The following is a 22,433-nucleotide window of genomic DNA, read 5'->3' as shown; positions in this document are numbered from 1 at the left end:
TGCGTATAACTCTTTATTACAGTCTTTGATCCTCAGTAGTGCAGGAATACTTCACAACCAAGACAAAGGTTTTGTCAATGCAACACCATGCTAAGAAAAAGTGCATTAACAACATGGCAACAAGAACGATTGCAGTAGACATGAAACAGCCAACATTTTGTGCACTCCAGCTGCCTGGAACACTAACACTGGACTCAGAAATATGGGATTACAATGTAAGCATCACATTGCACTGTTATATGAACATTTACAGGGTACGACATGTAACACAGGCCAAGCTTTACAGGTAGGTCTGCATAATATGTGCTCTCCTGAGCCCTTATTATGGCTAGGAGCTTTCTTGTGCTGATCTCCTGAAGTAGTCTGAATCGTATTGGCAACTCTCAGCCAATGATATGAGAAAAATATAAATTTAGTTCATCACACATTATGAGCTTATGTTATATCAAATGTACTACTTGCAATTTAAATTGCATAAATAAAACTGTGCTTGATTTTAATTGTGCTCAAAAATTACTGCAGCATACATTTCAGCTGGCTGTCTGAAAAAATAATAGAGAAACACATGCCATGCCTGGTGTTTAAGATGGTCAATTCCTAACCCACCGAATTTGGAAAGATACCGCAATTTCACCCATCGCATAGCTGAAATGCTAGACATATGTGGAACAAAACAAGCTTTGTAGCTTGGTCTGTTTTACTGCACCTGTGTATGCATGCATATAATGCTTAACTCTGGAACACTGCCGCACGCTACACTTGTTAAAGGCTGGTAAAGTATACAACCAAGTCTTGGACACCCTGCATTCTGCCTTAGTGCATTCAGAACACTCTTGTGCAGATGAACTTCCATTGTACCTTAACATGCACAAATGTCTGCTGAAATATTTTTCAGCATGAAGAGGCAACCAAAGTGCTGCTCACTGTCTGGAGTGCCTGTTGCATGTACAGGAAGAAAATGCCCGTTTGTGAATGCATTAGAGGTGCAATACGCAGACCATCCAATTAATGTCATCAGTTAAAGATGACAAAATAATCGGCGACTTAGGCCTAAATGCTGCCAGTGATTAGCTTGCACAAATGCAGCTGATGTGTACCACTCATACATAAACAGTGCATCCAACACTGCATAGCAAACGGTGTATTTTTGGACTTTGTTCCATCTCAAAATTGCTAACAATAATAAAAAAAAATTTTATGGCCTTAACCTAATGCCCAATAGTCAGTATTTTCACATTCCATAAAATACTCTGGTCATCAATGAATGCAGTAAATGATGTACAAATACCAATTCAAATGCATGACAAGTTTAGATGCTCCGGCCCAAAGCAAAACCCCAAGTGTGTGAGCCTGTGAATTATTTTCCACGATTATTAGGTGAAACTTGAGCTAGGAGCGTGCATATCTATAGCAACTGAGAAGTTAAAAGGCAAAGCACACCTCGAGCAAAAAAACAACATGGAATGCAGCAAACATGAAACACTGGCACATTTAATTTAACAAAACAAGTAGCGCTCAAGTTATGAAAAAGCAGTACCACTTGTAGCACGCATCTCACGGAGTTTGTGTACCTTTGTCAAAGTAGCCAAGATTACCCAACACCTAAAGAATAATGCAAATTACATATGAGCAGCTACGGCACACAACTGGACAACACAGTTTCAGTTAATGAACTTACACTTTTAATGTCACATTTTCTATCACAAAGCTTTCTTATGCCAGCACATTGCAATTCAGCACACAGTTCTTAGGATAAAAATCAGCTGCATTCTATTGATCATAAGCAGCTGGAAAAACAAGCCTGCTGCTTAATATGATTATAGAGTGACATACCAAGGCAAATTAGAACAATGTGCTGCTAGCAAAGAGTACAGCACTGCTGAAATGCTTAACAAAAATATCATTCTGCTCATATGAGGCACAATTCCAATGTCTGTAAGATTAACAGAAACCATTCACAATTTATTGGTACATCTCATTGTCAATGCACGAGATCCATGCCTCTGCAAAACTGCATAAAGACATTACTGCAAAATTTTGAGTGATGCAACTTCAGGACTCACCACTAAACTAAAAAATTAAAACAACACACCACAAAAAGACAAAGACATAATAACACTACATATGTGTGCAGTTGTATACAGTTGTACAAGACAAATGAGTGCGTCAAGAAGAAGTGGAATGCGCAACATCCAGCCTCAAGAAACACCAAGCAAGTCAACCTGCTGGGAAGCATGTCCACTATGGTCATGGCAGAAGACCCAACTAAATGGGTAATCTGGATGCACATCGTGCCAACTGCTGAACCCAGCAAATGGGATGAAACACCTGAATTAAAATGTTTTAAATGCATGTAAACATTGACTCAAGCCCACATGGCTTTTGCTTTTTGGTCCATGATTCCTTTTGCACCTTGGCTTGTGTGCCATGCTCCCACATCAATGCGTAGACTGTTGGTGGTTACTGCCTTGATTTGTGAGCTACCACAGCAGCCGAAAAGCTCTACTAAGGACAAATTTGGAAAAGGAGGAAGAGAGGAGTGGGCAATGAACCTTAAGTATAGAGCAAGGTGGTGATGCCCATGACATGAGTGACTAGTGGTGTGGCAACTGCTGCTTCCAGTCATGGCACTCTCTTTAGGAAGGGAGCAGGCCACGTGCTAGCAGTGTGTCTCGCAGGCTGCTGAAAATCTGCAACTGTGCCTCAGGCTTCATCAGGTAGATTTGCTGCAGAATCTTCTGCTGGTTGGGAGCCCTGCACAAAGCATGAATCAACACATTAGACTGTACGTGAGCCTCCTAACAAACAGCATTTCAGCACAATGAACAGCAATTAATGCACAAGGGGTGCAAGGTCCATCTGGATATTCATAAAGTACTTATAAGTCTGAAACCAATGGCCCAACGTACCTGATAAAACTGTGGTAATAGACATTCACAAAGGAAGCCATCAAGATCTGGCAGTCAAAACGATCCATAATGCCTCCATGGCCAGGAATGATGTCTCCAAAGTCCTTCAGAAGAAAAAAAATTCACACTTGCATTCAAAAATGTTCATGCATACACCTTTGTAACTAGCTAAAATCTTTAAAAATTTATTGGAAGGTCAGCCTACACAAAGTTATAGCAAAGAGTGCTTATGACAGCAGCTACTTGTTGATGAAAAAAAAAATGAGAGAAGGACATTCTGCAGAGGACGTAGGAGCTCATATTACAGCAACACGATGCCAATGGCACAACAGTTACTTATATTGATTTGTGACACTGAGCACTACACACATACTTGGTGCCTAATACACTGAAAGAAGTTCAATGACACAACCAATGGACCCTTTTCAAAAATGTTAAGCCAGCTTCACGGCACTGCTGCATGACCAAGCAATGGTAGAACAGCCAATTATTTATGTAAAAAATACAGCTACAGTTTTAAGCAGATGATTTTGACATGGTTCCCCTGATCATAACACATGTTGCTGCCAAGCGTTGGCAAGCACTTTCCACACTGTCTTTATCTGACTGCCAGGATGCACCACAGTTTCTTGATTAGTGTACGGTGTGGGAAGGCCAACTTGAAGACTTTTGAAAATGGTCCATTACAATTAAATTTGCATTTTCGTAGCAGACTGGACTGATACCAAAATGTAATCACACCTACAGAACAAAACATTATACATTATACCGTTTATAGAGAGCAGTTTGCACTGTGCACAAGAGGCGGTGCCACTACAAAGCCCATCATTTCTGGCCTTTGAAGCAGCCATTAACAGCATTACTGAGCAGTGTGAAATGTTACTCCACAGCTCGCATACGAACGTCAAACGTGTTCTTGACCGCTGCACTGGTACAGATGCCAAGTGCATTTTGAACCAATAAGCAGGAAAGTAGAGGAAAATTTTCCGTGGTTAACTGGTGGTAAAAAGGCAAAGATCTTTAGATTTTTCTGAGTGCTGTCTTGCATGTTCGTTCTGGTTTCTGTGAGGACAGAATGCCTATGAAATGCTGTACAAAAAAAAAAAGAAAACTTAAATCTCAAACCCCACATGCCAGTTTATTTCGGCGTCGAAAGTAGCTGAGGGAATGCGAGAATGAGCTGGTTATCTTCACAACAGTAATATAATTGTAGTTGTATTGCTGCCGCATTATCATTACAGTGTTTTAAAGAGAACCTTGTTGTGACTATTATACTGTGAACAGCTTCATAACGAAGCCATCGTGCAGAGAAGGCAAGCCAGTATTGTGCATGCCTGCAATCTTGCTTGTGTGATATTGAAAATACGTACTGATCCAATATGTCGAATAATCAATTCTTTCAGGACTGTGCATATGCAAGGGACAGTGGCAAAATTTCTTATGACAGGATTTTGCACATTTCAGCTGGTTCCAGCTGACTACATTTGCGGGTTCTGAACTCCGGTGGAGTTCTCAGTCTTACTTTTGCTAGAGCACAATCAAATGCTCTTGTATTTGAATTGGACTTTGAGCAACGTGCATAATCTTCTTTTGGAAGTCCGAACTTTAGAGGAAGATGAGACAATATCTAGGCAGGCAATCATTGGGCAATAACACACACATACACAATGAGTTGTAGACCTTGCAAACAGTGCTAAGCGGTGAACATTCTTAAGCCTGTACACATATTCCTCCATCCTTTCAGGCAAAAATATTGAGCCCTGAAAAGCAAGCTCTCAGAAAATTGTAACCTCTGCAGTTTTATATCGAACTGTGTGGCCTACAAAGAGCATTACACTCTGAATCGATTTAAAAAAGGAACGCACAGATGGCTCTCCGATTTGTCAACAGCACATTTGAGCCAACACGAGAAGCCAGGAGGAGACTAGCAAATCAGGTCAAACATTTTGCAGCGCCAACACAAACTATGCACATTCACATGAAGTTTTTTTACTGTCCACCAGCTCGTTATCCACAGCGAGAGACGGAACAGTGCTTTGCAGTGGGGCACCAGCGCACTTGCAGCCATCGAAACCAGCAGGCCTGAAGGCCAGCGATGGCGGAATGGTCACAAGACCACATATGGCAGTGCCCATGCTCTTGCGCTGTATAGCATCTATAAGACAAACTAAGATGCCTGTAAAACATGACTTTTCACAATAAAAACTTTTGGCATCTATAAATCCCACATAAAACAGTACAATGCATTCACTAAAATGTCAGAGCTTGTTCATCTCTCAGCAAACTTTCATATGCAGAGATAATGTACAAGTGTAGCTAAATGTAACTAAGGGTTTGAGACCGGACAGAGTACCATGAAACTTTATGGCTATCAAGATGCATAATTTTTTTGCCTATATTTATACATCAGTGCTACGGTGGCACATCAGCACATCATGGCTTCTAACTTCCACCATGTTGAAGTTCAATGCAGTCACATTATAGCAACAATTTCTGGAATGTAAGCTAACAACAATGAGCAAGCTATCTGGTGGCAGCAGCTGTGGTAATGTGCTTCTGTGCCTGAACACATTTGTGTGTGCACAGGTGAGTTAGTAAGATTCAAAAATACATCCTTTTGGATGTGAAATCCACCACATCTGCTACTGCCAAAAGTTTAACACCTGCCTAATGATGCCGACTAATGCTTGCCAGACAACCGGTACTCTCCCAGTGTATGCAGCAAGCATAACACTTCTTGGTTCTGTACTTTTGATTGGCCTCCTTTGCCCGACCAAGCAAAATTAATTTTTTTTTTCTGCAAACCTGCATCCCGTAAACTTCCATCTATGACTGTACTGCTGCAATAGTGCTGCAATAGTAACACAATAGCTACCTGCAATTTAAAGTTTGCAAAAGACAAAGCTCAGTTCATTTACATTTCAAACAGCGGCCAGTAGAACTAGTCTTCAAATGAAAGCTTGCATTCAAATCAGCAAAAACAAAACCCAATTTAACTGAACTGGGCTAGTGAACTGAGCTCATTTGGAACAAAATCACAAGCTAATGGTGTAAATTAACTTCAAGTGGCACTGGACAAAAAGGCCCCGTGTAGATGGTCTTGCCATATGACTGAGCAGATATCCATTGGGTACAGCCAAGGACAAAGAGCATGAAAGTATACTTCCAAAGCTACCACAAAAATTTACTGGCAACATAAGCATAAGGTACATGTTTAACTTAGCAATAACTTTGAAGTTTTGGTAATTTGCAGTGTTGCCAATCAGGCCACCTAACATTAAATGCCAATTAAATGCTCACACGTGTTTCATCTTACCGTTCACATAGTACTTTATGTAGTGCACTTGATTTGTAAATCATGAAAGTGGCTTCATTTGGTGCTTTAGAACCTTCGCAACATACTGCCAAGATATGTTACCAAATGAGCCAGCAGAATTTTGATTATAATGTTGTCAAGGAAGGCCACACCCCGTTAGCCATAGAACACATTCGCTACCAAATGAAAAAAAAAAATGGAAAAAGGAGGAACTGCAAGCAAAACTAGAGCAGAACGCTGAACAAGTGCGCAGAGGACGAGGAGAGGAGGCGACCGGACGTGCCGCCGCCGCGGGTCAGACACACGAAATGCCTCACGCATCTGTGCAGCTCGTCGATAACTTGAGATGCCTCACACCTGCGCGGTGCGGCATCATCAAAATGTCTAGTCGCTCTGCTCCCTCTCTCTCTATCGCTGCCTCCGTGCTCTCCTTTCAAATTCGCTTGTTTTGTGAAGAATAAAATCAGCATGCTCGGAATCTCCACACTGTCGGCATGTCTCTTTTAATCCTGAAGCAAGGACAAAGCCCTCGCTACAAGAGTAATGTGCAGCACATTCCAGATCTATCTCCATTTCATGTCCTCACGCGACTGCTTTCTCTCGTGGCACAGCAGTCATATTCCCAAACTTGAAAGCCAAAGCCATGAAAAGTGCAATGTATTATGTATAAGAATGGTAGCTAAGATCATGTGCAACATTTTGTATGTTTCAATTCTTTTTTAATCAACTTCTGGCTCAGTGCAGCACCTTGTTTTTTTTTCTTGTATTTTTTTTGTGTTACCACTATTCTTAACCACTGGTTTTCCAAAAAATTTTGCACAAACAATTCTGGCATTTTTTTCAGTCTGAAGTATAACCAATAAGCTATAAATTAGATATCTTACAATGCGCACTGCACTTGGCACTTCCTGAAGATATAATTTTTAATCGAAAAAACTCACAATCGGTCATTTTTTTGTTAAGGAAAGAGTTAAGAGCTTTCTATAAAAGGCGGTCCAGTTTTTTACATAAGAATGAATTTTCTGGGCCAGTTGCAAGTCTGTTTCAGCAATATTTAACTCCAAAGCATCCATATAAATCTACCCGGATTAGACATGATGGAGAGATTTATTAATTTCTATTAAGCACTTCCGTCAAAAGTTGCCTAATCAAGGCCATAGCGTTTAAGTCATGGTGTGCCAGCTTTACTTCTGCTACTGATTAGTGTATTGTAGAACATTATCTTAACTTCTTAATGCTGGTGGCGAAGATTACCAACCACAGACCTATACTATACTATACTGGATACCAGAGCTTTGCTGGACAACCAGTCTGTAATAGCCATCACCATAATCAGCCTGACTATGCCAACTGTAGGACAAAGGCCTCTCACATGTCTCTCAAATTAACAGCGTGCTGTGCAACCTTATCCTGTCCTTGGCCACCTGTGTCCGCCTTGTCCCTGTACACTTCCTAATCTCATCCGTTCACCTAACCTTCTGCCGCCCCCTGTTACGCTCACCTTCCCTTGGAATCCAGTCCATCAAACTTGACAACCGCCAGTTATCTTGCCTTCGCATTACATGACCTGCCCAAGCCCATATTTCCTTCATGATTTCGGCTAGGATGTCATTCATTTGCATTTGTTCCCTGATCCACTCTCTTCTCTTCCCATCTCTTAACATTACACTTATCACTTTTCTTTCCATAGTTCGTTGCGTTGTTCTCTTTTTTTTTTTAGCTTCCACGTTTCTGCCCCATAAATGAATACTGGTAAAACAGAGCCATTATGTACTTTTCTCTTGAGTGATACTAGTAAATTGCCATTCATGATCCGAGAGTAACTGCCAAATGCACTTCACCTCATTCTTATTCTTCCAGTGATTTGTCTCATGGTCTAGATCTGTGGTCACTACCTGCCCTAAGAAGATTCATTCCTTTACCATTTACAACGCCTGGCTACCCATCACAAACTGCTGTTCCCATCAGAGACTGCTGAACATTAGTTTTCTGAATAGTATTAATTTTTAGACCAACCGTTCTGCTGTGCCTGTCTAAGTCATTGATCATGCTTTGATCCGAGTTGATCCGGAGATACTTAGGTGGGCAACGTCATCAGCGAATCACAGATTACTAAGGTATTTTCCACTAACTCTAATCCTCAACTGTTCCCAATTCAGGCATCTGAATACCTCCTGTAAACACAAGGTCAATAGCTTTGGAGAGATCGCATGTCCTTGCCTGACACCCTTCCTTATTGGGAGTCTGTAACCCACCTTCTGCAAATGTTTTGATGGATGCATAGCTGCAAATTAACTGCCTCCATCAGAAGCAGAGTAATACCCCTACTATAAGGAAAAAAAAATGGTAGGGTTTTAATGTAGTTTAACCGAGCAGGATGTGCGAAAGCTTTTGCACACAATGGAGACAATAATGTGCAATGCACAGCGCGAGAGTGTGTTGCAGTTTAACATGAGGTGTGATCACCTGTGGCGATAGCATAGTACTCTCGTGCAGAGGCCAGTGGAGCTGATCTGTTTGTGCTGCTGAAAGTTCGAAATCCAATCGTGGCAATATTTATTTTGTTTCTACAGGTTGGCCAAGGTCAACCTCAAGATCATGCAAGCCGCAAGGTTATTGGTTAGGTTCGACTGTGCTAAGTAGTGCTTTCGCACTAAAATTTCTTGCTATTTTCAATTAACAACATGCAATAGTAATGTCATCTGTCGCCTATAAATTAGTAAAATTTGATAACATTTACTAAATATAACATTAGCCATTTGATGAGCTTGGGGAAGTCATTTACACTGGTTACAGCAAAGCCCATGATGGACTCAAAAATATGAATTCAAATAAAAGGTCACAAGGAAGGAAGGTATCGTGCTTTCAGCACTTTTATGCAATACACAATTTTATTATGCTAAAAATAAATACCTTCTAACACCTCCAGCACTTTACCTTAATTCTATGCTTGTATCTGATGCTATGTTGCCTTGGCTATGTGCAGCTATGGCTACGTGCAGCTAGAAGACTGTCACCATGTTTGGTACAAGGGCACACACTTATTGTGTCTTCAGCACAAGAAATCTAGTTGTCTTGAAACAAACTGCATGTTTCATGAAAGCCACTACGACACACTATCTACTTCCCCTGTTCACCGTTTCCAACCAGTAACATTACGCTCACATTCTGTAGCCATTACGTTTTTGTTCTCATCTTGGACTCTAGTTTCTGCTGGCCCTTATTCATGATGGCTTTTTTTTTTTAGTAGCTTTGAACACAGGTATTGAGATGTTTTTCGAAATGCTATACCATTCACAAACATTACAACTGCCATGCAAGCATTTTTCTCAGGTGGGCCTGTTTCAACTGTCACTGTCATCAGTTGCAAATTACATTACTTTCTGTAGTTTGATGGCATCCAGAAAAAAAAAAATTGCATTATGCTGGGCAAATATCATTCCATGGTAATGAGTCAAGTCTGTCATATGACAGAAGTACAAAACCATGCATCAACATATGCTCTGTGTATTGTGCTGTCCATAGTTTTTCACTGACATACCTTTATCTTGAATGCCCTCTTGAAACCACTTGCAAAGAAACCCCCAAAGGGTCCAATGATGGAGCTGAACAGCGAGAAGCTCAGCGAATGAAGTACAAAAGGGTACAGAGTGATGGTAGTCTTCCGGTGCAACTGCAAGTACAGAAGATCGCCGCATCAGCCATGCAGCTTCACTGTTACTTGCAAAGCAACACATGCATGACACTGCAACTACCCCGCAGGTACATACCGTATAAACGCGTGTAAGGGCCGCACCCCGTTTTCCCGAAGGAAATGTTTAAAAAAAAATAAATCCGTGTAAGGGCCGCACCCGAACTTTCCACGACCCAGGTGGGAATAGCCTTCTAAATGCACGCGCCGTGGCCTCCGCGATCAGCTCCGGCTGCGAGCAAAAGTGCGCTTGATCGCGGAGTGCCTGATCGTGGAGGCCACGCACGTGCACAGGAGCTTCCAAGTGCCGTCCATGGATGGCGCCCGAGGCCGCGGTCATCATCATCATCATCGTGAACTTTTTTCTCCGCCGTGACCTCCAGCCATCCACATCGACATCAGCATTGCCAGCTCCAGCCTTTTGTTGTTTTTGTGGTGTATTAGCGTGCCCGCCGTAGTTATGGTGGTTGTAGCTTCCGCGTGCTGCCGCCGAGCTATGCAGTTTTAGCACGATGGGCAAGTGCCTTAATAGCTACACGGCTGGGAGTTAGCTCTCGAACACGCAAGCGTGCGGCGAGCAGGAAATTCGACGCGGCCGAGGAGTGCGTCTGATGATGGTGCAACCAGAAGGATGCATTGAGAAACACAAGCTGCAAAAAGCCCGCTTTCCGAGGCAAGCCGTGCGAGTTTCCCGAAATAGAAGAAGAGCTGCTATCTTATGTGATGGAAGCGCGGAACAACGGCTACGCGTTGACAGCGGATGTGCTGCGCGGCTTCTTTTGGGATGAGCGTGCACCAGAGCACAGCACCAGCTCAGAGTTGAAATACTCGGCGAGTGACGATTGGACGCAGAATAAATGCCGGTCATTCTCTGATTGGTGCCTTTTTTAGTTAATTTTTTTTTTTTTCGCAAGTCGCGTGTATAGGCTGCACCCCGAAAATTGGCCCTCGGATTTGGAAAAAGAAGTGCAGCCCTTACACGCGTTTATACGGTATATATCCTATATCCTCTCCAGGATTCAGAACATTCAGAAAGATTTCTTCTCACTGCTACTAAAAGCAGGCGCACTTAAATGTGCAGGCACCACCTGTTCAACCAAAACAATATAGAGAAAAAAAGAACACCAGCAACTTTCTGTACGGTAATGCATGTAGTTTCATGCCTTCCACACAAGGCTGGCTGGCACTTCACCCTCATGTCACCTTAGCATGTAATTTCAGGTGCACATCAAGAAGACGTTTACTAGTAAAGGTTCAGTCTCAAGATCTCAAAACATTACTACAAAACCTGCACATAATTGCAAGTGGAACAGCTGCTCCATAAAGAGTTACAATCCAGACGCACATCAAGGCCAACATTATGAGCAGCACAGATGCTCTTTCCGCACCACGTCTGAAGCGCCATCTACTCGATGATAGAAGCAGAGCTTAGTAGTCCCACTCTTGTTGTCAACTGCTTACTGCAGGCAACACTTAGCTTTAAATTCACTTTTCTCAGGTTAAGCACATTAAAAAGAAAAGAAAAATCCTTTCATGCATATAAACATACTCTGATAATGCATGCCTGTAGCCTGCACAGAAAAAAGCCGACTAATGAAATGAAGATAACATGCACTGTAAATGCAAAGTAGCACTGACAAGGTGGCAGAGTGCAGCAATCCATCCCGGAAGTTCATAATCTGTTGGTTGGAAGAGTGGTGAAGGTTCACAGTCCATGGTCATGCGCTCCAACTCTTCAGAGTACTCGATAGGGCAGACGAAGTATTTGAACTGGCACAGGTACTGCGACATCTGTAGCACAGGAGACACACCGGTGATGAAGCAGATAACTACAGAACCAAGAAACAGCTAGCTGCATTTGTCACTGCAACACCCAACTCATAAAGGCATGAAGCTGTTTCTTCTAGAATATTTATTTACTCTCAGCACTAAGGTTTTACACAGGGAAGTGAGGCGTATAACAAGCATACAGAATTAGTATCTATTACAAAAGAAAAGACAACACACGGAAGCTCCTGACTTAGCCAAGGCATTTTTATATTGCCAATTATTGTAGATGACATTAATGTCAGAGGCAAGGTAACTCCAATATTGTGACGTTTAGGGTGAAAAAAGGATGAGGAAATGTTCTTGTATAGCATGACTCGAAGACAGTGAATTTTTATGTTTGTTTGTTTGTTGAATTTTTATGGCGCAAGGGCATCTGCAGCCAAAAAGTGCCATGGCACAAGGTGTTATCGTTTGCTCAAGGTAGGGTCAAAGACCCTTGTATTGCATGACTCAATGCTGAGCTTACAGAGGAGATAAAAATAATCAGAAGCATAATGAGGCCTAAGAATGAGTTCATCATGTCATGATGGGTAGTAATACAGTTTCTGAAATAAGTTTAAGCAGGAAATTACGTGGCTGAATGCTAGTGATAGAAGGGAATGATTAGATTGCATAGGAATTACACTGGCAGAACAGCTATCTATACCTGACACTTTTATAAGAGAACAAAAGTCTAGTTTCATTCTTCTTTAGGAGTAATACAGAAACTGTGCTGCCAAAGAAAAATTTTAGGCGAGCACATATATGACGAAAGATGTGCAATACAATAACTGTACACCTAAAACACCAAATGCAAGCATAAACTTCTAGCATAAGAATAAAAAACCCTTGCAAATTCTTAAGTATCAAGAGTTATTCATTACAAATATTTTGAACAACTTAAAAGTGCAAAACAAACTAGCTGTAAAGCATAAAAACACAACACATATTTCTAATTCCGCTCACCAAAATCAACAAATTTTCATTTTCTTTCATTTCCTTTCATTCACTTCCTTTCATTTTACCAAGCAAACTGAAAAATGAAGCCCAATAAGACTAGAAAAAAAAAACCCTTGCAAATCAGCCACTCAAGAATAGTTTAGTTTAGTTTAGTTTATGGGGTTTAACATCCCAAAGCGACTAAGGCTATAAGAGACGCCGTAGTGGAGGGCTCCGGAAATTTCGACCACCTGGGGTTCTTTAACGTGCACTGACATCGCACAGTACACGGGCCTTGAATTTCTCCTCCAAAGGAATTCAGCCGCCGCGGCCGGGATCGAACCCGCGTCTTTCGGGCCAGCAGCCGAGCACCATAGCCACTGAGCCACCGCGGCGGCCCCACTCAAGAATGTTTTTCCTTTTCTCATCAAAGTATTAATAATTAACAGACTAACAAAATACAAGTGCCAAATATGCAAGCACATCCTGCCCGTTTACCAGGTAAAGAAAATATACACAAAAGAACATTCATACACAAATGCAGACACAGAAAAAAAAACCTTGTTATACTGAGCAGAATGCTAACACATGCAGCATGTCTGCTAGGTGCTGAAAGTGAAGGTGACACAAGACAAAACAATGAGAACAGTCACAGGCTTGAACCTGCTTGATAAGTGTATTATTGCTATCAGGTGTAAAGACAAAGCGTCACTGACGATGACGACAACACTGTAATGAAGCATAATGCAATGCTCCTTGAATTGAAAATTCTGTTTGAATATACTGGCAAGAAAGTGATCTTTTTAAAAAGCTGTGCAGTTTGTCTTAACCCGTTAAGGCACCTTGTACACAATTGAGTGCACAGCAAACCCGCAACTCTTTCTGAATGTGTGCTGCACCTAGCAGTGATTTCATTATTTCAGTTGAACTTAACATCCTTCTTGTTGCAAACAACTTTGGTTTTTGTACTCAGCTCAAAAAACAGTGAGCCGAGTAGCACATCTGCCATTTTTATCTAGACACATTTTGCTGTGAGTGATAACATCGATTTTTTTGCTCAACTTCCAGGGCAATGTGCATCTTCAAAACAAAGTGACTTGACGATCTCTCGGGCGCTTACTTGACAAATTTGGGCATTTCGATGTTACTATTTGTAACCAATCTGACACTTTGTTCAGAATTTTGCAAATTCTTGTAGAGACTTATCCACTACCCTTTCGTGCTGGAAAACTAACAAATTTCCTTTCTTAAGGCCTGAATATAATATTTAGTTGGAGAAATGTTTGTTTTCAATCAGAACAAAAAATGGAGCCTGAAAAGGTAAAGCATGTTTCGGCATACATTTGAAATGACAGCACTGAGCAGTTTCTGCATCCCTATTTTGACACAACATGCAATACAAGATTTCAAGGGGAAATGCGATACCAGAAAAGTTCAGGGGCATTTTGCTGGAAATGGGCCTACATATCAACCATGAACACAGACAGGGTTTCAACAAATATGCATATTATGAAACTTGACTATTAGGCACTTGGTTGTTTTGCTTTCTGATACTATGTTAAATTTTCACATTTGTGGCAGTGATATAGACTGAATGATAGAAACCTGAAGGACTGAAACGCCTGTTTGGTTGCAGTTATTTCTAAAGCTGCATTCATACCTCAGAATGGGTGTTTAAGAAGCATTCTCAACTTGAGAAGCAAATGGCAATGAGCCTTTTTAATCAGAACATACACAACTGATGAACACTGCAGCGCTCTTGGGAACACTCTATGAAAAGGGCAAACATGATCATAGCTTCTCCTATCAGCAACTATGCACTTACCATGGCACCAAAGACGACAGTTGCAATGCCTCCTCCTATAAAGCCCTCCCAAGTCTTTTTTGGTGACAGCTTGATCAGTGGTGTTCGCCCAAAGAAGAAGCCAAACATATAGGCCATGACATCATTGCAGACAATCATGGACACAGGAGCTATGAACCTGCAAGACACACAAGGTCCCGGCATTTGAGCTGTGTGCCAGGCCCCCAAAAGAATAAATGAAAACATTGCTATGGTGGCTACAATGCTCTACGAAGAATATTGTAATAATTTCTAATGTTTTTAACACTATTCATGCACAAGTTATGCACTATCAACAACAAAATTTGGCATAACACTTGCTTGTAAACAAACTTTCTTAAGATGTGCAATTGTGTTACTGTGGTTGTCATGACACAACGTGCATGATATCCACATATTTTCTGATAGGTGGTTCTAAACTTCGGCTTCTTACTTCCAGTTTTTAATGGGATGATAGAGTGAATTTACATTGTGACTAAATGTTACAGAACAAGCAAAAAAAAAAACACTAAAAATTCAGCTGCGCACAAGAGCTTTCATTTCGTTACTAAATGCAAAAATAAAGCTAAAAGCCAAAGATGATGCCTTCAACACTGCTGTAGACTACTTACCTGATAATAACAGGTTACACGTCATTTCTGTAAGCCTGGCTGAACCAGTGGTCCATGCTGTTAACCAACTTTACCAAGTCAAGCTAAGCAAAGGTTTACATCATGATAAATACAAGCCCAAACTTCAATGCCAGGGCTTCTGCAACGACACTATGGGGGAGGCAACCAGTTACATGCATTATGGACGGTAGTTTTTTCACAAAAAAAAATGTCTTAATGCAAATAAAATAGCTATGAAATAGCGTCAAAAACAGGACAAAAAGAAAAGTCTGTTGCTTTTTGTCTTCCTGTCCCGTTTTTTGTGCTGCTTCATTGCTATAATCATGAACCAAATGGCCCAACGATCTTCCCTTCTGCACATGAAATGCAGCAAACGTGGTCTGGAGACCTTCGGCTCCACTTTCTAGAAGCAAATGGATGAAGTATGAGCATCTTCAGTGTCCCTCATTTACTGCCGCTGTTCATGACTGTGGCATTACTGCAACCTTTCCACATCACTTAGGCTGTTGCTCTGAACACTCATAGAGTGACTGCAGTCAAATGTTTAAAATGATGAAGCCATTTCAGAACATACACTAAGACCAAGTAAACTCATCTTTAAGTTGCAGGAACGTGTGCCACAGTTCTCAAACATGCATAATTGGTGAAGCAAGACTGCTCTGAACAGGTGACTGCAGGAACAAAAAGAAACAAGCAAAAGAATTTCCTTTTCCTACCCTCCTTTAGTATTGCACTGCCTTCTCTTGCACTACAACAAAACACAACCTTGAAACTGCTAGTTGTTAGTGTAATCAAATGAAGCAACCATAAACCCCCCCCCCCCCCCCCCCAAGCAGCAAGAAGTGACTCTGTGTTTAAATGCACAGAATTTACGTCACCTTGCACACATGAGAAGCAAAGTCTGCTTTTATTGGTATAATAACGCTCCAATACTAATATGTGGTAAAAGTAGAAGAATTAGTATAACTTCCCGATTACTTTTCATGGTAGCAATTGTAATAACATTTTCACATAGACCATACATGGGATACACTCACCAGATCAAGCCTTCAAACATGTTCTGAATGAGAAAGTATGACTGGGTCACAATGATGACCAGCGTCACATGAGTCCAGGCAAACTTGGAAAGAAAGAAAAAGACAACGAAATGGATGAAATGAGCACACTTAAGCTCTGCACCTGATTTTGCAGCCTAAGATATAATACATACCAGTGAGAACTGGCGCATGTAATATTTCTTCACAAGGCTCAGCACAAACCAGATGAAGCCCAGAAGGTACATACAAAATGAAATGAAGCGGTGGTAGCGGACAAGTGGCTTCAGTGAGTCCTAGCAAGAACAAACAGATGGAAAACATTAAGGATTGCCAAAACTCAGATTAGAAGCACAGTGTCACAGATACTTGGTATTGCACATCAAGCTTAAAGACCTTTCTTGGGATGGCTTTGCGCACACGAAAAAACATACACAGGAAAGAGCAGAAGACAGATAGAGCGATAGAGATTATGACTTTTTTTTGCACGTGTGAATACTGCATATATATTCTGTTGTGAAAGCAATAAATTCAGTTGATAGTTTGCGCTCTATCTGTCTTCTGCTCTTTCCAGTGTATGTTTTTTCGTGTGCGCAACGCCATCCCAAGAAAGCTATGCACCAACTCGCCCAGCAAGAAGTTCTACATTACTTAAAGACCTTGATGATGATTTTTGATATTGATAATGATTAAATGGATGACAAAAGCTACCACGGCGGCTCAGTGGTTATGACGCTCGGCTGCTGACCCGAAAGACGTGGGTTCGATCCCAGCTGCAGTGGTCGAATTTTGATGGAGGCGAAATTCTAGAGGCCCGTGTATACTGTGCGATGTCAGTGCACGTTAAAGATCTTCAGGTGGATGAAATTTCCGGAGCCCTTCACTACGGCGTCCCTCATAGCCTGAGTTGTTTTGGGATGTTTAACGCCCATAAACTAAACCATAAACTAAACTAAATGACAAAAGTAAACCATGTAACAAAAAATGAAAAAAAAAAAAGTCAGTATCGAAGCATCCATACAACCAAACTGCATTCCATACAACGTAGAACTACACTGGAAAGAATTGTTTTTAGAGTGACAGCTGTTTAATGTATAGTTTTGTGCAAAGTCATTGGGCATGTCTAATGCAAAGGCAAGTGAGGCACTCACCTTTGCCTTGCATGGAAACTAATGCATGCAGTTGTCACCAACAGCTGAAAAGTGTACAGCTCATGCACGAACAATTCTTGTGTGGCAAAGGCAACTCAAAAAGTCCTGCTTATTTATTAAGCACAGCAGCACTAGCACAGCAAGTGGTGCTGGACTATGAGACTCACCCCATGGTGTGTGTGTGTGTGTGTGTGTGTCTCTCTCGCATGCACGCACACGCGCACGCACACTGCACACACCGACTGACAATGTGGCATGTTTGGGTAAACTCTGAATGTTAGGCAGTGTGAACCTACAACATGTTAGCGGTGCAGGATGAACATACTGAATTAAGCTCAGAGGAACACCACGCTTCTTGGGCTTGTGAAGTAGCAGGGGCACTTAGCTAAGTCCAGAGGAATACTTCTTGTTTTTACAAGATCGTGGTTACTTGGGCTGGTTGGTGCATATTTGGTCCACGAAACAAAAAAGTACATAAAAACAGGACCAACAAGTGGACAGGACAGGGCACTGACTATCAACCTGTCCCGTCAACACCCTGTCTCAGGACACTTGCTTGTCTCATCTTTATGACCTATTTCATATTCTTGAGCAAACAGTTTACCATAGCTTATAGCCAGTTGGCAATGCTAGGCTGGTGGTCACCATTCTAGAATGCAAGCCTTGTGCCAAACAAATGGTATGGTATTGCGAATTTCTGGCCCTGGCAATACAAACGATTTAGGGAATATGAAAAAGTAATTAATTATTCTGCTTCAGGCACCTCACTTACATAAATCTAGTTTTTAACCTCAACTTTGTATTTCAGTTTTGCATGATGTACAGCACTTACAAACATTCATCAAAATTTATTATGCAGTCTGTTACAGAAATGCAAGATGAACTGAACAACCTGCTCCCAGCAATCACATACCGTTCGGCTGATAAGAACACCAAAGTAGTCCACAAGGCTTTCCCCATAGAGGAAGTAGTTTGTTGTCAGGAGGAAATACCAGGACAAAGACCGAAACCATGGAAGCCCATGGACTCGGTAGACAGCATAGCCAATGGCAATAATCTCCTGGAAGCACTTCACTTGGATCAGTATGGTCTGTGAAAAAGGACAAACACAATCAGTTTATGAGTGCCTAACAGTGAGTCTGCCACGAAACAAGAGCGTCCAAACACCAGAGAACATATCGCCACGTGCATAAGAAGGTGGTGGCAAGTATTTTAAGTGCACTGCTCAATTAAAATGTAAGTCAGTCACTGACTTAGATGTCCCACTTCAGCCTTTTCCACTACAGACTACATTCACACTGTGATACCAAGCATCTTGTGCTATGTCATCTCATGTAATCTATGTGGTCATGATGTGGACAGAAAATAGGCCCTTCAATATTACTGAGGCAATTCACTCCTAAGCATATGAAAAAATGGGTGCCTGCAATTTTAGGCACATGCAGCGATTTTGAATGGTGAATAAACAAACGAGAGAAATAAGCTCAGCCATAAAAACATGTCTTGATTTCATCAAGCGAAATACTTATCTTTTTAGAGCTTTAGATGCCTATAGTACTGAATTAATACACTGATGGCAGTAATTTCTGAGCTCAACAGATGCCTTCTAAAGCTTGGAGGAGGCCAGATTCATAAAAAATTCTAACTGGCCCACACCACAAGCAGCAGCCTGCAACTAAACGTTTCAACTAGCAATGTGCATGTGCTGTATATTGAAAGTACACCCATTAATTTCAAGATACTTGCTCAGTATGTGCAGCAACTCTCACATTTTGTGGATATGGTGGCCCATAAACATTTGGCTGACAGTACAATGAACACTGGGTAATAACTAGTTCAATAATCACACAAAATAACAGCTACAACAATGAAACGATGCATGAATAGATTTGGAGCCAGAGAGCAGCACAAAAAGCACCAAAACAGGATAACAGGCAGCGTCAAAAACTGTGTTGAAAACTTCAACAACACCACATAGAAACAAGAACAACACAAGTATGCCATGAACGTTGGTCTAATGATTAAGGAATGAGTACATGCACTTAAAATGAGGAAAATGAGAAATGAGCCATGGACAATATAAACTAACGTAACAAAATGTGTCTCACATCGCTTGGGGCCTACGGTAGGGAACAACGCTGTATTTATCTTGTCAGAGACAAGACACCATACATGTGTTCCCCCCGCAGCAATCAAAATTACATTGGTATAGCATTACAGGCTAAAAATACAGAAAAGGTGTCCTTACTAGCATCATTAGAGCCAGAGGTCCCATCCAAATGACGAAAGCAAAAAAGAACATCATGACCAGCGTGAAGATTCCTCTGACAACCCAGTTTTTCCATCTAGTGCAACGAAACAAACAAGAGTCAGTCGCAACGCAAGAGTAAACAAAATGTTGCAAGAGCAATAACAAATCAACCTATGCCTCAGCAAAAGGCTACGATGCTAAACAGTAGCCTTTTAAATGCACGAACCTTTTCGGGAGGCCGCTCAAGCAATTATCAAAAAAACTTATGGTTTCGTCTGTTGCTTGAGGTAAGTCTTTCGTCAGGCTGTCCACTTGGCTTTCTTCTGGAAGCTTTTCGTCATCCGAGTCGACTCCATGCTCCTAGCGTGAGTGGCATAAAAACGAATCACTGACACAAAATGCAGAGTAAGCTCAGAGAAAAATAATGCAGCAAGTTCCCATACTGCTGCTTCCTCGGAGATGGCCGTTTTGGCAAATTGCACGTCAGTCTGTTTATCAACATCGTCTTTTAGCCTCTACCACATTATAAACCTACTGCGAGACGTTCGAAACAACCATCGCACGGCGGTGATCATATGAAGACCAAGCTGTGTGTCACAAATATTTATGTGGCAAAAAAAAACAAAAAAAAACACCGACCATCCAAGAAAACCTACAGAATAGTCAGCTCGAGGAAATTACGCGAAGACACAAACACTACCAAATGAGAAGTGCAAGTTCACGGCACAATTAACTACTCAACAGCTGCGGCAAAATGTTATATGGCTGTGCGATTGCGCTCGGGTAGCCTTGGCGCGGAAGCAACACTCACCTTCGATTCTTTCTGCTCGGGATCCGTGGCTCTTTTCCTGAGCTCGGACATGGCTGGCTGCTTACACGGCACTTGTTCGCAGTGGTCTGTTGCTACACGCTGTTTTATCTGCACAAAATTAAACTTCCCTGGGACCTGCGAAGCAAAGATGCGTTCCGCGCCAGCACCGCAGCTCTCTGTTTGTTTGCATCGATCCGTTTTACCGCAGCGATTCCAAAGCGAAGGCTGACGAAGGCCCCAGCACGCATGCCCAGCCCCCAGCGCTCGAGCAGCTGAAGCCGGGGAGAAAACGTAGTTCCGGTGAATGTCACTAGTGTAGCGTAGCGCTCGCAGCGGTTGCGTCACTTTCGCCTTTTCGAAAGCCGGGAAGCGCGTTATTGAAACTCCAGATTGCGCACTGGGCTATGGTCAAATAGTTGCTGTATAACTGCGTTTTATTTTGGAGAGCAAATGCGCGTAAAATGCATATCCTAATCCTTTTTTTAGTTAAAAAGAACTTTTCCGCCACAAGAGATGTGCGACGCTTTGCCACTGGGTGTACGTACATGATGAGTGTTTCCTTCATAGCCGTGCGCAGGTCTCTCTAAAAAAAAGGGGTGGGGGTTGGGGGGGGGGGGGGGGGGGGGGTTGGGGGAGTTCACGGCAGCGCCTCTTCAAGTTTCAAGTCCCTTTGGGTAGGATGGAAAATTTGCTCCCCCTCCCTCATGCCGGTTAGGGGGGGGGGGGGGGGGGGCACTGTTTTCTTTCTCCTCCTCTGAGCACGCCGATGATTTCTTTCCACCATGAACATAAGTGTGTAGCAGAAAATCACTTGGAAGCACCTGCATCAGCTTGATAGTAAATATAAGAGAGTTTCAGCGTAGTCAAACAGAGTGCTCGCCTGCCACATTCGCCTTACGGAAGTAATTGCCGTAGTTAGGTATTTACCGTACGACGATGCTGAAACTCGATATGTGTCGCACATGACGCCAACAAGCAAACGCGCTTGGCTTTTAGGCGCGCCCGCGCTGTGAGCTCCAAAAAAGGGCTGTGAAAATGCGCACAATCTGGACTGCTATAAACCCTGCTCTCTTCAGTGCCAGCCTCATTGCGCAAAAACACACATGCGAGATGTGTTAAATCTATCAAGAATCGCATATGAGTCTATCAAGAGTCGCTCACACACATGAGCGCGCTGCACTGGTATACACACGTCGCGCTCAGTGTAGCACGGAAGCGCTCGCTCAAAGAGAAAACCGGAACATTTGCTAGCAGTTATGACTTATTTGCCTTTATAATTACAGTTATTCGTCCTGATAGTGCAGATGCAGGATTGGAGGTTTGTACGTAACCTGTGTTGGCCTGCAGAAATCGAACCTACTAAAACGCGGTTCCGGGAACAACAGCTTAACCTCCATGGCTTCGTAGGCACTGATGACCAACTGGCAGCAGCACTCGCCAACAAATACCTGTGTACGGTCAGGGACGATGACCCAGTACAACCAGTGCAGGCCTCCAGTGCGGTCGCACAGGGCGCCATAGAGGAGGGGACGCCGAGCTGACCCGATAGGTACAGTGGTTGCACTGCACCTCCCCCCCCCCCCCCCCCCCCCCCCCACATACATCCGTTGTCCTTGAAATTAGACAACTGCAATGCGCTTTGAAGTGCGAGAGACAGCACGTATACCTGTGGACACCCCAAAACGAGCGTTTAGCCCACTGCCGCAGAGCGCGCCACCACAGAAGGCTGAAGGTTGAACAGGTGGGGAGACTTCAAAAAGTGGGGTACTTTACGAGTGTTGCGTCCGGGCCCGGGCAACGCTCTACCCACTGTTGAGCTCCACCGCGGCGGGAGTGAGGGAGTGAGAGGGAGAACAAGTGTTTGTACAGCACTTTGTCTCCTGCATAGGCCCTCGTCCCGTCTCAGTGGCTGTTTCTTTCTGTCGAACTTTCTCAATCGTAACGGATCTGGCTGCTTGAGGCACGTCGAATTGTCTTCAATGATGGTAGTAAATAAAGCTCGCACGTTTCTTTCCCTTTTGCATGCACTGCTATGTGTGCATTTCGCTACAGGCTGTGTCTTTTTTAG

General features: G+C 42.5%; 1 protein-coding gene across 1 annotated transcript; it reads right to left on the bottom strand.

Annotated features, from left to right (window-relative positions):
• Positions 1 to 20,643, bottom strand: Cds (CDP-diacylglycerol synthase). The gene is made up of 11 exons (XM_089582108.1): positions 20,366 to 20,643; positions 19,781 to 19,914; positions 19,552 to 19,648; positions 18,217 to 18,393; positions 16,329 to 16,448; positions 16,156 to 16,238; positions 14,490 to 14,646; positions 11,555 to 11,707; positions 9,767 to 9,898; positions 2,910 to 3,013; positions 1 to 2,754 (listed from the first exon to the last, which is right to left on the bottom strand). The coding sequence occupies exons 1-11, from the start codon at positions 20,414 to 20,416 to the stop codon at positions 2,637 to 2,639; spliced, it is 1,326 nt and encodes a 441-aa protein (XP_089438234.1). The 5' UTR covers positions 20,417 to 20,643; the 3' UTR covers positions 1 to 2,636.
• Positions 20,644 to 22,433: the final 1,790 nt, after the last annotated feature.

The sequence above is a fragment of the Amblyomma mixtum genome, chromosome 3 (genome assembly GCF_055824585.1).
Source record: "Amblyomma mixtum isolate Tamu chromosome 3, ASM5582458v1, whole genome shotgun sequence".
Classification (NCBI taxonomy): domain Eukaryota; kingdom Metazoa; phylum Arthropoda; class Arachnida; order Ixodida; family Ixodidae; genus Amblyomma; species Amblyomma mixtum.
Note: the sequence above shows the minus strand (reverse complement) of the source record. Positions and strands in the feature narration are given on the sequence as shown.

What these genes read in the sequence shown, in the direction of transcription:
- Cds (XM_089582108.1), bottom strand. Translation starts at nt 20,416, where the DNA reads ATGTCCGAGCTCAGGAAAAGAGCCACGGATCCCGAGCAGAAAGAATCG. An exon ending in GTGTTCTTATCAGCCGAACG is followed by an intron (nt 16,449 to 18,216) that starts GTATGTGATTGC and finishes TGTTCTTGCTAG; the next exon opens with GACTCACTGAAGCCACTTGT. An exon ending in CTGTCGTCTTTGGTGCCATG is followed by an intron (nt 11,708 to 14,489) that starts GTAAGTGCATAG and finishes CCTGTGCTACAG; the next exon opens with ATGTCGCAGTACCTGTGCCA.